This window comes from Silurus aristotelis (assembly GCF_946808225.1).
Source record: "Silurus aristotelis genome assembly, chromosome: 19".
NCBI classification, from domain to species: domain Eukaryota; kingdom Metazoa; phylum Chordata; class Actinopteri; order Siluriformes; family Siluridae; genus Silurus; species Silurus aristotelis.
Window position 1 is genome coordinate 4,533,955 of NC_139592.1, and position 15,371 is coordinate 4,549,325.

Consider the following 15,371-nt stretch of genomic DNA (forward strand, 5'->3'; position numbering starts at 1 on the left):
AGTTCTGACCTCAATTCTACAGAACACCTTTGGGATGAATTGGAATGTTGCCTTCACTCCAGGCAGCTTCACCTCACCTACATCATTACCTGACTTTACTAAACCCCTTGTGGCTGAATGAACACAAATATCCATAAACACACGCTAAAATCTAGTGGAGTATATTATAAGAGCAAATAGGGACTAAATGTGAAAACGTTCATCTACATAAAGTAATTTTTATATTTTACAGTATCGACAATAATTTTCCAAACATTACTTGTTGACTGCAGAGTGTTTTATTGGTTACTAGTTGGCAAAAATTGCATAAACATTCACTAACCTGCCAAAAAGGAATTTTTTAATTTATGTTCAATCAACCCCATATAATATTGTGTTGGATATTTAGAGTAGAACAGGAATGGAAGTTTGTGCAGAATATGAAAAGCCACAATCCAGTAGATCTTTTTTTTGGAAATCCATGCACATCTCAAACTCCTTACATCTTAAAGATTTAATTAAACATGTTGCTGGAGATTGGAGTTTGGGCCTAACTGATCTTATTCACTGATTCACTGATTCACAGTAAAGTAATTGATTTCATGCACTATTTCACCAACAGAGGTTCCGGGTTCTGCTTTGTCAGTCACATTTGATAAAACAATGCATCTCCAGATTCCAGAGTCACCAGCACAATTTTCTTTTAATCTGTTAAACAACCAGTGTATCTGAAATTTTGATTGTAGCTTTATGGACTTGACTGCAAAAATAAATATGCTGTCCAGCTTTCATTAGACTAAACCTGATGAAAGACAAACGTCTGTCCATAGCTTTGTTCATAACTTATGTTCTTGACCCGGTAAATAATCAGTATTTTTCTCTCTTGTTATCTGTAGTTGTTGTCTTATACGTGCAAGGAATTGGGACAAAGGAATGGAGAGAGGTGAGTCTAATAAGTTTGGCTGATTTTTCTGGTCTCTCTTGCGGATATCACGATAGACCAAAAAACTTATAGGGAATTGTTTTCATGTAGTTTAATGTTGAAATAATGAAATTTATTGCTAAAAATATTATTAATAATTATAAAATGAAGTAAAGTTTTAATACAGCACAGTACTGTATACATAAAATAGCATTTATGGGGTGGCGTCTGTTAATAGCTGTTTTTCGTTTATCGCTGATGGTTTTGGAACGGAACCACCGTGATAAATGGGGGATTAATGTACAGTGAGTTTTTTAAATGATAAAAAAACATTGTTCTTGGACGATGCATATTGTGGAACACAATATGTTTATTTTTTTGCCATTGTAGCCCATCCACATCAAGTCTTATGGTGTCTTGTGTGTACTCGTGCTTTTCTTTTTCAGATTCCAAATAATTTCGGGAGTTGAGTGTGAAAAATAGTGTACAACATTTTTTAAACAGTATTTCTTTATTAAATTTGTGACAATGAAAAGTCTTAGAAATTCCAATTTTAACCACTGTCTATGAAATTTAAGTGAGACCAAACAAAATATCTGTCTCAGACTTTTGATATTGCTTGTAGATTCATCCACATCCAAATTATGTCTAGCGTGTGTGTGTGTGTGTGTGTGTGTGTGTGTGTGTGTGTGTGTGTGTGTGTGTGTGTGTGTTTATATATATATATATATATATATATATAAACACACACACACACACACACACACACACACACACACACACACACACACACACACACTGGCTAGACATAATTTTATGGCCACCGATCAGGCATAACATTGTGACCATCTGCCTAATAATATCGTGTTGGTCCCGCTTTTGCTGCCAAAACACTCCTGATCTGTCGAGCATTAACAGCATTAACGTCCACAGCAATTTGAGCTACATTTGCTTGTCTGTTGTATCGGAACAAACGGGATTATTTTAGTAATTATCGGTTAAGAATGACTTTTTCTTCATTTCATAGAAATACTAAATTAAAATTAACAAGTAATTTGTTTCCTTTTTAGAAAGATTTCAGTATGTAGTATGTATAGTATGTAGTTTATCATAATGTGTGTAGCAACAGAACAATTACAACCAAACTAGTTTAGTTTGATTGTAGTTAACCAGCACTTATTGTTTTGCTTACCTTTAATTGAGGTGATGTCATAAAGGTTTTCTGTAATTGAACTGAATAGGTCCTAAACTGATTTCAGTACGGGGGGAATCTCCAGTGCAGCTTAAAATGATCATTTAAAAGACATATTATAAGGATAGTGATGTTGTATGTATTTTATGGCTACAATTAACCAAGGAGTTTTATAGTTCTTGGTTCTGAGAGTTTGATAAATTGTGCACAATGACGTGTATTTATTTATTATTAATTACGGATATTTATACATGAAAGTGAGTTCTCATTAATGTATCCAAATCTGTGGACTGCTGATACTGATATTCATAAATGTTTGTTATATTCATTGAATTGTGCAATGGATTATAGAAAAAAGAGAACCACAAAAAAAGTCATACTTTCATTACTTGTCCTGTGGGTATAGTGGCTGTCTGCCGAAGCACTCCTGGATTCAACTCGGCCTTCTGCTTAATTCTCCTTCTCTCTGACTCCCCCATTTCGACCCAGATTACTGTCTTGTCTGGATTTGCTAGATAAAATATAATATTTACTTTTAGTGAATGTACCCGACTAGGCTTGTAAGTCCTTCCCCTTTTTCTCACCTTTCTGTTCAAATTTGACGTCCTGAAAAGATGGAATTGGGAAAGGAAATGAAAAAACTGTCCTCTGGGTTTTGAAGCCTGCCAGCCTGTATGTCAGTGTACTCGAGAGAGATTTTCCAGCAGGAATCAAGTAATCAGACTATGCACCTTTCCACATAACCAGAACATCTGTTGCAGGGAGTGTTTAAAAAAAAACAAGAAACTGTGCTTATATACCCGAGCACCAACTCTGAAATTTTTTCTTTTTTGCACCAGTGGTTTAATTCGACTAGTGTCGAGAATCAGAAGGCCGCAGATGTCACTGATCCCTAGACCTCTTTCAAAAAGCCGGTAATAGATAGTGTGGACATCAAAGTAATCGTCAAGATTAAGTGTGTTTAGTGTGGAGACGAGGATGTGGGTGGTGTGAAGAATCGATAGCTTGTTGCTGTGGATTATCAGAGGAAAGCAGCGAGGATCCGCTGGACGTGTGATGGCAGCCAGCTGCCACCCCATCACCGGATCACACTGCGAGAGTCTATTCAGCTTCCTGTCCCACGCCGAGCACAATCTGCTGTTTGGATATTCTGGCTCCAAGAAAAAAGGCCATTAACTCTGTAATGTCATGCAGAAGTGGGTTATATGACGAAAATATATCGTTTTATTATTTTATGATACATGATATGTCTCACCCTATATAGGTTTGCTACCTGATTATTTTTTTTATAATACGTAAAAAAATATATATAACTAAATAATTGGATTAAGATTGACATCAAACAGCTATTAAGATTAGTCATCTGTCTAATCACAATTAGGAAGAAACCTGCACGACGGTTGCTTTATTTATTCATTTTAGTCCGAGTATGAATTCCTGTGACCACTATCGAGAACTTCCCACCTTTGAATTTTAATAATTATTCGTACGATTTAATTATAATGTACTGTATTACAAGGTGCTGACAGACGTCACAGTATGAATGGCTTTACTGTATTAGTGTCATAATTTTATTACTATTTAAACTATTTAAACCTTCGGAACAGGTACTATTCGTTAATACGACATAAAATATAGTGTCAAAATATTCGACCCAAAAACAATTACACAATTGTAGTTAAATTGTCATTTGTATTTCTGTTAAAAATAGACATTGTCACAAAGCAGCTTTACAGAAATACAAACTTATAAAATATAAGTTTGTCCCTTATAAATAGGGACAAACTTATAGAGACACCTGATTTTCTGCAGCCATATGTGCATGACAATGTCCATGTGCACAGGCTCTGTGAAGATATGGTTTACATGGGTTGGTGTGGAAGATCTTACATAAATTTTTTTACATTTATGGCATTTAGCAGACGCCCTTATCCAGAGAAACTTACAACTGAGCAGTTGAGGATTAGGGGCCTTGTTCAAGGGCCCAGCAGTAGCAGCTTGATGGTGCTGAGATTTAAACCTATGACCTTCCATTTCAGAGTCCAGTGCCTTAACTGTGAGCTCCGACCTTCATGAGTGGCCTAATTTAAAGCGCTGACCTCAACCTTATTGAACACCTTTGGGATGAATTAAACCGCTGACCCCTGGTGCACCCCAAGCCACCTGACCTCCTCACATCAGTACCTGACTCTACTAACACCCTTGTGGCTGAATGAGCACATATATCCACACTCCAAAATATAATTGGACATCTTTTCAGAAGAGTGGAGGCTATTATAACAGCAAATGGGGACTGAATGTTCTAATAAAGCACATAGGAATTTTATGTTCAGGTGTCCACAAATGTTTGTCCAATGTCAATTTTAAAATCTATACATTTATCCGTAATAAGTGAGCCGGAGGGACTGTGGCAACGAACAACTCCTGGACTATACGAGGAAAAAACCTTGAGATAAACCAGACAAAAACCAAGAAAAATTGGGTGACACCAGATTCAAAATATTATAAATAAGTGCAATTCTAAACATTATTAATAATTCCCTTCTATCACTGTGTACTTCATGGTTATAAATTGCAAATGTGTCGCCAGGAAATTCGCTCTGAAACACCCTTAGGCATTCAACATACTGTGTTGAAAATAAACTCAAAATGAATTCTACCATGGTATGTATTCATAGGTTACATTAATTATGTATACGAGGTTCATAGTCTCTTGCTGTATCCTCCTGAGCCTGTGTTTTTTGTTGTTGTTGTTTTTTTAAGTTTGGAAGGACCGAAATGATCGAGAACACCCTGAATCCTGACTTTGTGAGGAAATTTGTTTTGGATTACTTCTTCGAGGAGAAGCAGAACCTCAGATTTGACGTGTAAGTGGGAAATATTTTCATTACCAGACTAGACTTCCAGCGTTAAACAAAAACTTGCAGTGTTTTTGTGCATTAATGTGTAATACTTGACATTGTGAGAGGTAGTTACTAACCATACAGTTTATATATATATATATATATATATATATATACACATACACACAGTTTATCATTACACAGTTTATCATTCACATTTGTAATCATCAACATTTGACTTTCCTATTAAAAAAATAAATATATATACAGTATATATATATATATATATATATTGCAGTTTTAGTATCTTTTGCACCACAAAAGGTTGTAATTCTGAAAAGCTAAGGGTGGAAATCTCAAATAATTTTGAAAGTTGAAAAGACAGCAGAAGCAGAAAGCCTGTACCGTACTGTAGGTCTGAAAGGGTTAACATAATTGCTTTTCCTTCCCTTTTTCCTGCTGAAACAGCACCTGTCGTAAAGAATATAACACTTTCTGTCCTTGGTCTTACAGGCGAAATGTTTTTTGTTGGTATTTTATTGCTACGTTGTGTCTAGATCATTTTTCCTGTATGGATAAATCTTTCCCTGTATGGATTTAGTGTTATTATTTATTCGAGTGACTGATGCAACAAATTTTTTATGGTTACAGGTATAATGTGGACTCTAGAAGTTCAAATATCTCGAAGCATGTAAGTATGTATACTCTGTACAATACATTTATATTAATTATATAAATTTTTTTAAATATACACAGCTGAATGTTGGTTGCTTTTACTCTGATTTCTTTGGCTATTCTGGGGATGTGGATGACAGAAAGTAAGTTATGTAAATGTTATATCAATGTTTTGCTTGTCATTTTGCATAGCATTGTAATTGTTGCCCTTCTCATTCAAACCTACACTTTGCCATAAACCCCTGAGCTAAAGCAAGAACATGAAACAGTCAGTGTTTCAGAGTCAATTCCTTTGTTTATGTCTCATCTTTTGCTTCTTTTCTTGTTGCTGTAACTGTCATAGACTCATCAAATTCATTGCTTTTAGGTTGCGTCAGTTAGGCATCATCTGTGTTTTAATTCTGTGAGGTGAGTGCTTGAATGTGAATGCTGATATTGTCTAGACAGCGCTGCCACTGTGTATTCTCAGTGACCCACATTACTTTGTAACTGATGAGTGCGTGTCTTTCTCAGTCCTTCCTGGGCCAGACTTTCTGCACTCTGGGAGAGATCATTGGCTCGTCTGGAGCTCGTCTGGAGAGAGCGCTGTCGTAAGTTTCCTCTAGTTTTATTCTGGAGCTCAGCTGTATTATTTTTAGACGTTGGGAACAAGCACTGATTTCCTATTCATGCCACAGATTTCAGAGTCAGAAGAATTCATAACCAGTAGTATGGTTTTAAACACTCTCAAAATGGCAGATTTGCTTAAACAATCAAAACAAAATTGCTCCAAAATGCTGCTGAAAAATCAATTTGTGTCTTTAATATGCATTGAGGCTGTGAATTTAATATAAACATAATGTCTAAATATTCATAGCTTACTTAAATTGACATTTTATGCTTGTAAAAATAAGAAAGATTTTACAATGTTCTTGTTTGTTTCTTTACTTGCAATATATATAAAATAAAAGTAACTTTGGGGTACTGTATGTGGTTCTATTGCAAACTGTCTATTATATTGACATATTTTGATATATTTATAGTATGTCTTTGGATGCGGAGGCATTAAATTTTCCCTTTACTTTAACTAGTAAACCAAGCATGACAATGTGCCTGTGCACAAAGCCGGCTCCGTGAACATATGATTTGCATGGGTTGCAGTGGAAAATAATGTTATAGTGTTATAAGTCTGTTATAGAGTTCTGACCTCAACCCTATTGAATTTTGGGATAAATTAGAATGCTAGCTGCTGACTGCAAAATTACCTCTAAAGCAATGCTGGCAGCACTCATGCGTATGTTTTTTGAAGCCACCTTCTACACATGACACATAGCACAAGGACTTAACTTCTTTGACTGACCCTTGTGAGGCCTGTTCCAAAGGAAACTCATCTTGGAAAACCTCTGTATAACCCTGGCCAGTGTATTGTAACATCTGCCAGTGACGAATGTAACCGTGGTTCCCCGAGGGAAACGCTTACTGATCAATCCCTGACTAGTGTGGACAGCCACAGCTATGGCGAAGGACAGAGGGGCCAGGAGTGGCACTGCGGTCAGCGGGGTGGACCAGCCTGCAGCACAAGGGAGGACAAGGCCTTAAAGACAGCCACACTCCGAATAGAGTGCGCTCTGACCCAGAAAGGAGCGGGGAGACCAGGGGACTGCTGCTCGTCTGCTTATTCTCAGGGAGACCTCTCCTCGGAGGGCTATAGCAGACGAAAAGCTGCGCCAACTTCCTCCACAGTTGTGTCCTGTGGATGTATATATCCATTGCTCACACAGGACACAGTCGGTTAAACTTCTCCTGGTCTGGGGCCTAAAAGGGAAGAGGAGAGATTGCCTGGAGCCTAACAAGTTGTGAGACAACCGAGGGTACTTTAGGAACCTTCCCGGATCTAGGGTAGAGAAAGGCACTGGCCAAGCCTGAAATAAACTTCAGGAAAGAAAAGGGCCACAAAGAGGGCGTGAAGATCCCCTACTCTCTTGAGAGAGGATATGGCCAAGAGGAACACAGTCTTAACTGTGGTTTCTCAGTCAGGGGTTCAACTAGGCTCCAATAGAGCCTCAAGACAATGTCCAAGTCCCATGCAGGCAGAACTCGCTCCAGAACTCCTGGTAACAATTCAGTTAGCCTAAACCCCAGTTCCTTCATGTGGGCAAGAATGACATCTCAATGCCAGACCACCAGTTGCTCTGATTGAGCCAATATCAACCAATCGCTTATTTAACCTAGAGCCAGAGCAATGCCCTGGAGCAGCTCTAGGCTTCCTGATAGGTGGCAAATCCCCACGTCCGCTATGGTGCCGGGAAGAGAGCGAGGAGGGTGTTTGCTGGAGCTGGCTGTGTCCTGAAGCACCAAGAGTGGCAGGGTTAACGAACCATCTCCCTGAGGGTGCCGGGGCTAACATATACTCTGCCTATGCACCTCAAGATGCCGTGAGGTGCCAGGTTGTGTGTGGATTTCATGGATTTCAATTGTACTGATTATACACGTGATTTAGAGCGTGGACAACATGGGGGCGTTCCGAAATCGTTTCTGACGCAGCTTGATTTCCTCAAAGGGAACTTACATTCAGGGTGTTACGGATCTTCTTATAGCCTCAGCCATCTTTGTGGAGAGCAACAATTATAATTCCCAATCCTCAGAGAGTCTTAACCATGAGGTACCATGTTGAACATCCAATGGTCAGTATGAGAGAATTGTACTCAAAACACCAAATTTTACTGTGCTCTAATACAAGATACAGAAATTTGTATGGTCCTGACAAGCAGACAAAAATATGAACATGATGAATAGGACATGTGGCTTTGCATGGTAACACGACATATAGCTGTTATCACTTGGGGTGTACTTACTTTTGTTTCCGGTTATTTAGACAATAATGACTGTATGTTGAGTTATTTTCAGAGAGCAGTAAATCTGAAATACGATACAAACTGAACATTGATATTCTGAAATACATCCAAGGTGCATTTCTATATTATTGTTCCTCAATATATATTACAACCATTGTTATCTAGCACTGCCTTAATCCTCCTGGGCATGGAAAACAAATCTTATTTCCGGTATGGAGTGAGTAGCCACAGTGACACTGCGCTAACTCTAGTTCATTTTTTTTATACCTGTTGTTGTTGTGTATGTTTTCAAGTTTAATAATAATAACAATAATAATAATAATTGAGCAGCGAAGACTAAACAAATTTGCAGTCTCCAATATTGCCTTAAACAACAAAATCATGTATAAGTTCCAGTAAAAATGTATTTCTATTAAGTTTTACAAAACTTTAGAATTAAAGTGAATTATGTGCATGTATCCCTGATGAAAAAATAGTTTAAAAACAAAATCAGATTAAAGCATTTCTGACATACAGTACAGAGGTAGACTTTTCTTAATCTTAGGACTGGCGACCTAGTGGAAGCTTAAATCGTTGTAATTTTTTTTTGTATATTTGCAAAATTATGTAATTCCCATAGCATCAAGTTCTTAAACCAAATTCCTTGCTGTACTTCATGGAATGATAGCTGCAGATAAAATCATGCCACCATTCTGTAAAATTGGTATATATTGGTTAAATACTTGTATTTATAAAACATTTTGTGTTTGTAACATAACTAAATATTTATCCGTTAATGGCTGCATTTATATAAAAAAATGGTTTGAGTAAAACTGTTAAGTATTGAGTATTTCTTTATTCATTACTCAATTCTGGATACTGTTAATGGCTTTTGAATGACCTCTTTTTTTTTTCCTTTTTTTTTTTTTTTTTTGGAAAAATGGGCTTTACTTGGATAACGCCTGACAGATTATGCTATTTATACTCTATACAAACACAAAGCAGACACATTCTAAACCTCTTTCACTGATCTTTTTTTGTGTGTGTGTTTTTGTGTGTATATGCCTTATCATGGCTGTGCACCCAGTGGCTCTATGCTCAGACTGCACAGCTCTGGCAGATGTAAAAAAAAAAACAAAAAAAACCAGAGAGGGATGTGTGAGAAAGGCACTGAGTAACCGTGGAAATTCACTGGTGGTATAAAACAGTCCAACATGCCTGTCACATCTGTCCTTATTTATTTTTTTTAAGACAGAACACTAAGAAATGCCTTGTTTACTGGGGGGATCTGCAGTTATTTCCTACAAATGGCCATAATATTATGAATTTCAAAATGTTCGGAGTTTGTCCAAACATGACAACTCAATGTAGTCTGGCCCAATACAATTTCAATGAGATTCAGTGATGTGACACAGATTTGCTGATGTGGTACATTTGGCAGATGTCCTTATTCAGAGCGACTTAAAGCACAGCTTTATACAGCGTGTCCCAAAAATCTCCATACTTAGGAGACTATGATTTCCAGCACCACGTTATTCGTGAGTTCTTCAGTGGATTTTTGTGAACGTTCACATCTCGGATGGTCCTCAACACTTCCAATCTAGTTAATGTGTTAATAAGTTTGGTGATGGTGTTATGTGTGATGTGCTTGTCATGTTTTTCGTTAAAGTTGACTGCAGCCTCTTTTCCCGATCCATTCATGAAAATGATATTGATATGTACTTTTTTTTAATCAAAAGCATTAAGTATTAAAGGCTTCTAAAAAATGTACAAAAAATTCTGAAAGATATTTTGCTAAAAAGGTCCAATACATGGAGACTTTTGGGACACCCTGTAGTTTCCATCAAAACACATCCCAATGCAAGTACAATTAGGTCAGTGTCTAAGAATACTATCAAACCTTAGAAAGCAGGGGAGTTACAGAATCAGATTTTCACAGTATGATAACCAATTCAGTGAAATATCAGTTTTATTTTATATATGGTAATACATTAGACGGTGAGCATATATTAAAAAAAACCATTAAACTAATTGTTCTTCTTTTATAGATCGATAATGTTGTGTAGTAATTTTTTGTGTAAGCCTACGAGGTGTTTGGAAACACCTTCTCCTTGAGTGTTATTTCTTTCTTTATTTCATATTTTCAACATTGTACTTTAATACTGAAGAAAGAGCATGTATGGAATTATGTAGGAAACAAAAAAGTGTTAAACAACCCAGAATGTGTTTTATATTTTAGATTGTCCAATTTAGCTATATTTCGTTTTGTTGCCAAAATCATGTGCTTCTCTCTTCAGAATCATGAGGTAGTCACCTGGAATGGTATATAATTTACACGTGTGCCTTGTCAATAGTTCATTTGTGATATTTTTGCCTTCTTAATGTGCTTTAGACCATCAGCTGTCTTGTGCAGAGGAAAGGGCGAGTATACAGTCAATAGCCCTTTTAGTGCTACTACAAATACTTATGGTAAGAAACATTTATTTAAGTAAAGAGAAAAGATGGAGAAATCCAAAAAATATCAAGAATTTTTAATGTATCCAAGTGCAGTTTTAAAAAAACATCAAACCCTATAACAAGCGGGGTCTCAAGAGAAATGTTTCAGAAAAGGAAAACCAAGAGCTACCTCTGCTGCAGAGGATAATTTGAATAGAAATTCCAGCCTCAGAAACTGCTGATTTACATAAATCAGCAGTTTCTGAGGCTGGAATTTCTATTCAAATTATCCTCTGTCAGGCATTTATGGTCGAATTAGAACAAAGCAACCATTACTTCAGAATAACAACAAGCAGAAGATGGTTGCTTGGGCTAAGAAACATAAGAAATAGACCTTAGATCAGTGCAAAAAGTGTCCTTTGGTCTGATTAGTCGACATTTGAGATTTTTGATTTTAACTGCATGTTAGATATGCAGAGGGTGAGCAGACGGTTCCTGAATGTATGGTTCCCACTGTGAAGTATGGAGGAGGGGGTATGATGGTGTGGAGGCACTTCACTGTTGGTGATTTAGTCAAAATTGAGGGCAAATTTAACTAGCATGACTACCACAGCATTTGAGTGAGTCAAATTTGATCCGATCTGTTTTGCAGTTAGTGGGACCATCATTTTTTTCCAATAGGACAAACGTACCACTAGGTTATATGAGAGCTGTTTGTTCAAGAAGGAGTGTGATGGAGTGCTGCATCAGATGACCTGGCTTCCACAATCACCTGATCTAAAGCCAATTAAAATGGTTTAGGATGAGTTGGACCAGAGAGCGAAGGAAAAGTTGGACTACCGCATGAGTTGTTTAAAACTTTTTTTGTGTTTAATACGTGTGAATTCCAATTCCATCTATGTTCTTTTATAGTTTGGATGTCTACTTCTGTATTAATGTACAATATTAAAAAATATTAAAAGTAAAGGAGTGAAAGAGAAACCAATGAAAAAAAGTGTGTCTAAGGATTTGATTTGACTAAATCCATTAGTGTCCAGTTTAATAAATAAGGTTTATTGTTAATATTTATAATTTTTTTGTGTTGTTTTTTTTCCTCTCCAACAAGTCTTTTTAGTGAGAAAAGGCAAAAAAACGAGTGTGTTGCTCAGCTTAGGCCAGAAATAGAGCTGTTTTCTGAACATGTTCTGAAATGCTTTGAGTGCAGGAGCTTCATTAATGTTGCAAGTTTACAACAGTATTCAGTTAGCGCTGTAGCATGATTTGGGTCGAGTCCAGAGGGATGAGGTTGTGAAAGTTTTGTGCAGTTGCAGCCTGACAAAAAAGTGATATGGACCAGTCAAGAAGCTTTTTTTTGGGTGGAAATTTAACAGATAGACTTTAAACAGTAGGTAATAGAAATACATTTAAATCTGTTGGTTATTGAACCTCTCATGCATTAGGCATAACTGTAACGCCATAACAAACCTAACTGAACGAACTTAATACATTAACAGTTTTGTAAAATAAAATATTTTTTAGTAGATTTTCATATAGTATTCTTTAAAGTATGCAAAGAAATGGCAACACAAGGTGGTTTGACATGGAGAGCTATTTGATAGCCACTCCTTCAGTTAGGATGCTAGCTCAAATTTAGGAACCAGTGTTGCATATTTATCAAACTGGTTGCTTATTATATAAATTAAATGCTTGTACTGGGTTGTAGTGAATTTTTTTAACCTATAGATTAGCCCCGTAGCTCTAATGTAAGCAAAAATCAGATACCAAAAACATTTTAACTGCAGTATATTTGGGCAAGAAATTTTTAAATCAAATATTTAGTTTTTGACCACACTATTCTACATAGATTTACAATTATAGCATTTGGAAGATGCTTTTTCCAAAGCAGGTTACAAATATCTTAGGGATGATGGTTAAGGGTCTTGTTCAAGTGCCCAGCAGTGGCTGCTTGGTAGTGTTGGTGTTGAATTTCTATCAAGTCTTAACCACTGGGATACCACTTCCATTTATATTCTACAAGCCAATCTTGGAAATTTCATTTTGATTTTTTTTTTTTTTTGCTGAACACAACTGAATATGGACCACGCTGAAGGATTAGAAGGATTATGTTAACTGCGTTATTTCGACTGCAGTCACTCTTTGAAATCCGACTTATCTGTAACTTCAGATGCTTTTGTAGCTTAGCTTGTATTTGTGAGTATAGGACACTGCGTGGAAGTAAAACCCCCACAATCCTCGTGGCCTTTAAGCCGTCCTGTTTCCATCGTCGCCTAAGTGGAGGGTGGTGGGGAGAAGTGGGCAGCTGTGGGCGTCTTTTACTAGGTCACCATGCCTTCCAGAGCCGGTAGGCAGGAACTAAGTGTCACTGCTGTGTGGAAGTAAAGGAAAGGAATCACGACTTTCTTACCTGCCGGTTTCTATGGCAACTCGCCAAGGTCTGTGCACTCTGCACAGGAGGCTGGGACTGCAGTTGAGCAAAAACATCTTCTTTTCCCCCATGTTTCTCTAAGATAAGGCAGCAGTGTCCTGAGGACATGACAAGACACTGAATCACACCTTAGGCATGGATTTCAGTGTAGCTCTAACATTGAGATTGCTTTGGACCCAGCTAATGTGTTTTTTTTTTCTGCACTGGGTTTGGACCTGGAATTTATTTTTAGCGCCAAATGTTCCCATGTTACAAATGGGCTCGAAAATTGGATGTGTTTTAGTATGAAAACATGGTCAAAGCATAATTAATTTCTCAGTCAGACATTTTTCAACCCTAAAATAGAAATAAAGTCCATTTATTAGAATGAAGTGCTGACAAAAAGACCTGGTAAATAACTTGGTTCTAAATCAATATCTTTTTTTTTTATTGGCTCCATCGGTCTGTTTTAGGAGCATCTCGCTGATTGCCGCTCCGCACTCAAGTTAGCATACGGGCAGCATGGCCCAATTAGATAAAGAAAGAAAGTCCTGACATTTTCGTTCCAAAACACTCCCCATCCAACAGCAGCAGACCATTTATCACAGCCACAGTCCTGTCACAGGTGTGTATTGAGATATATGAGGTAGAAACAACTGAATAATCTGGCAAAAGCACTGAAACGCTGCCCTAAACCATTGTAAATTTATCAATAGTTTGCCTGAGCTGTTATTCCCATCTGGACTGAGTAATACAAGGTGAAAAATGGTTGCGAAAATAGCTTTATTTTGCACGTATTATCATAAAAATGTTTCACTGGCTGTAGAAAAGTCTCATGTTAGTTTCTGTACAGCATGCGAATACAGATGAAGAGGCTATAAAAGTGTGTCAGGAAGAACGATGAGGCTTTTTAAAAAAAAAATTCTCATTCTTAGAGTATCCCATCAGAGTTTCAGACTTTGGCTGTTCCATCATTTCTCTCTCTCTCTCTCTCTCTCTCTCTCTCTCTCTCTCTCTCTCTCTCTCTCTCTCTCTCTCTCTTTCTCTCTCTCTCTCTCTCTCTCTCTCTCTCTCTCACTCTCTCGTTTTCAATCAGCTGATGGTTTTGACCTCTAGGAGAAAGTGCCTGTGGGATTCTTTTAGAAAGAAATCATCCACTTCAATCATAAGTGAATAAGATGATGGGATTTCTAGCCCTGTGCATGTGCATGTGTGTGTGTGTGTGTGTGTGTGTGTGTGTGTGTGTGTGTGTGTGTGTGTGTGTGTGTGTGTGTGTGTGTGTGTGTGTGTGTGTGTGTGTGTGTGTGTGTGTGGATAGACTTCTGAATTGTATAAACACCCAGAAATACATAATTAGTTACACCCTGTTGCTCTTCTGAAGCGATAATTGCACAAACACTTCTGAACAGTGAAGATCCTTTTCATTACTTAGATCTGTTCTCGAGTGGTCCATCCACACCATCTCAGACTCAGCTGCTGATATTGTTCTGTACTCTTCTCCAGTCATACGATTAAAAATGGCGAAGGATGCAATCTGATTGGTTCTTTCACTTTCGTGTGTATAGATTTCTGTTCAAAAGTTTTTACATTTAGAATGATGTAAGATTTTGGAGGAAGATACAGTCACAGATGTAATTTCTTCTTGAATAGGTCTTGCTGATATCAAGCAGACTTTATTGCTTGAATTATCCAAAAAATTCAAACTCCTATTTTTCTTGGACATTAAAAATATGCAAACTGTCCTTACTATAGGGTCCACACTACAAAGGCTGCAGCTTCTTGCCGTACTCATCGTCTTCTTTGTAGTCATCCAGAGATTTTTGAGTGATTTCCTCACTGAGGCCACCTCTTAGAAAGATTCACTTTTTGGATGAAAGCTTTTCCACATTTATTTTGGTGTGTTTGCTTTTTCACAGAACAAGAAACACAAAACAAAGGGCTACTACTAAAAAAAACTTAACAAACTTAGACCAGTTGAGGGCCAAACGCATACAAGACAAATGTTCACTGGACAGAAAATGCTGGTAAATGTAAAAACTTGTAAATGTTTGATATTATCTCCTGAAATTAAAAATGGTAAAATGGTAATAGATAGAAAATTATCCTC

The 15,371-nt window shown here is 37.2% G+C and overlaps 1 protein-coding gene across 2 annotated transcripts in view; it reads left to right on the plus strand.

The window, feature by feature from the left end:
- cpne9 (copine family member IX) overlaps positions 1-15,371 on the plus strand; it is a 49,662-nt gene that overhangs the window by 11,376 nt on the left and 22,915 nt on the right. The window contains exons 3-6 of one of the 2 annotated variants that reach the window (XM_083520961.1): positions 876-922; positions 4,857-4,960; positions 5,588-5,627; positions 6,125-6,201. In XM_083520961.1, the coding sequence (XP_083377087.1) occupies positions 876-922; positions 4,857-4,960; positions 5,588-5,627; positions 6,125-6,201 (268 nt within the window). Of the gene's footprint in view, positions 1-875; positions 923-4,856; positions 4,961-5,587; positions 5,628-5,973; positions 6,020-6,124; positions 6,202-15,371 lie in introns of those variants that run through there. The other variant, XM_083520960.1, reaches the window with a different exon arrangement.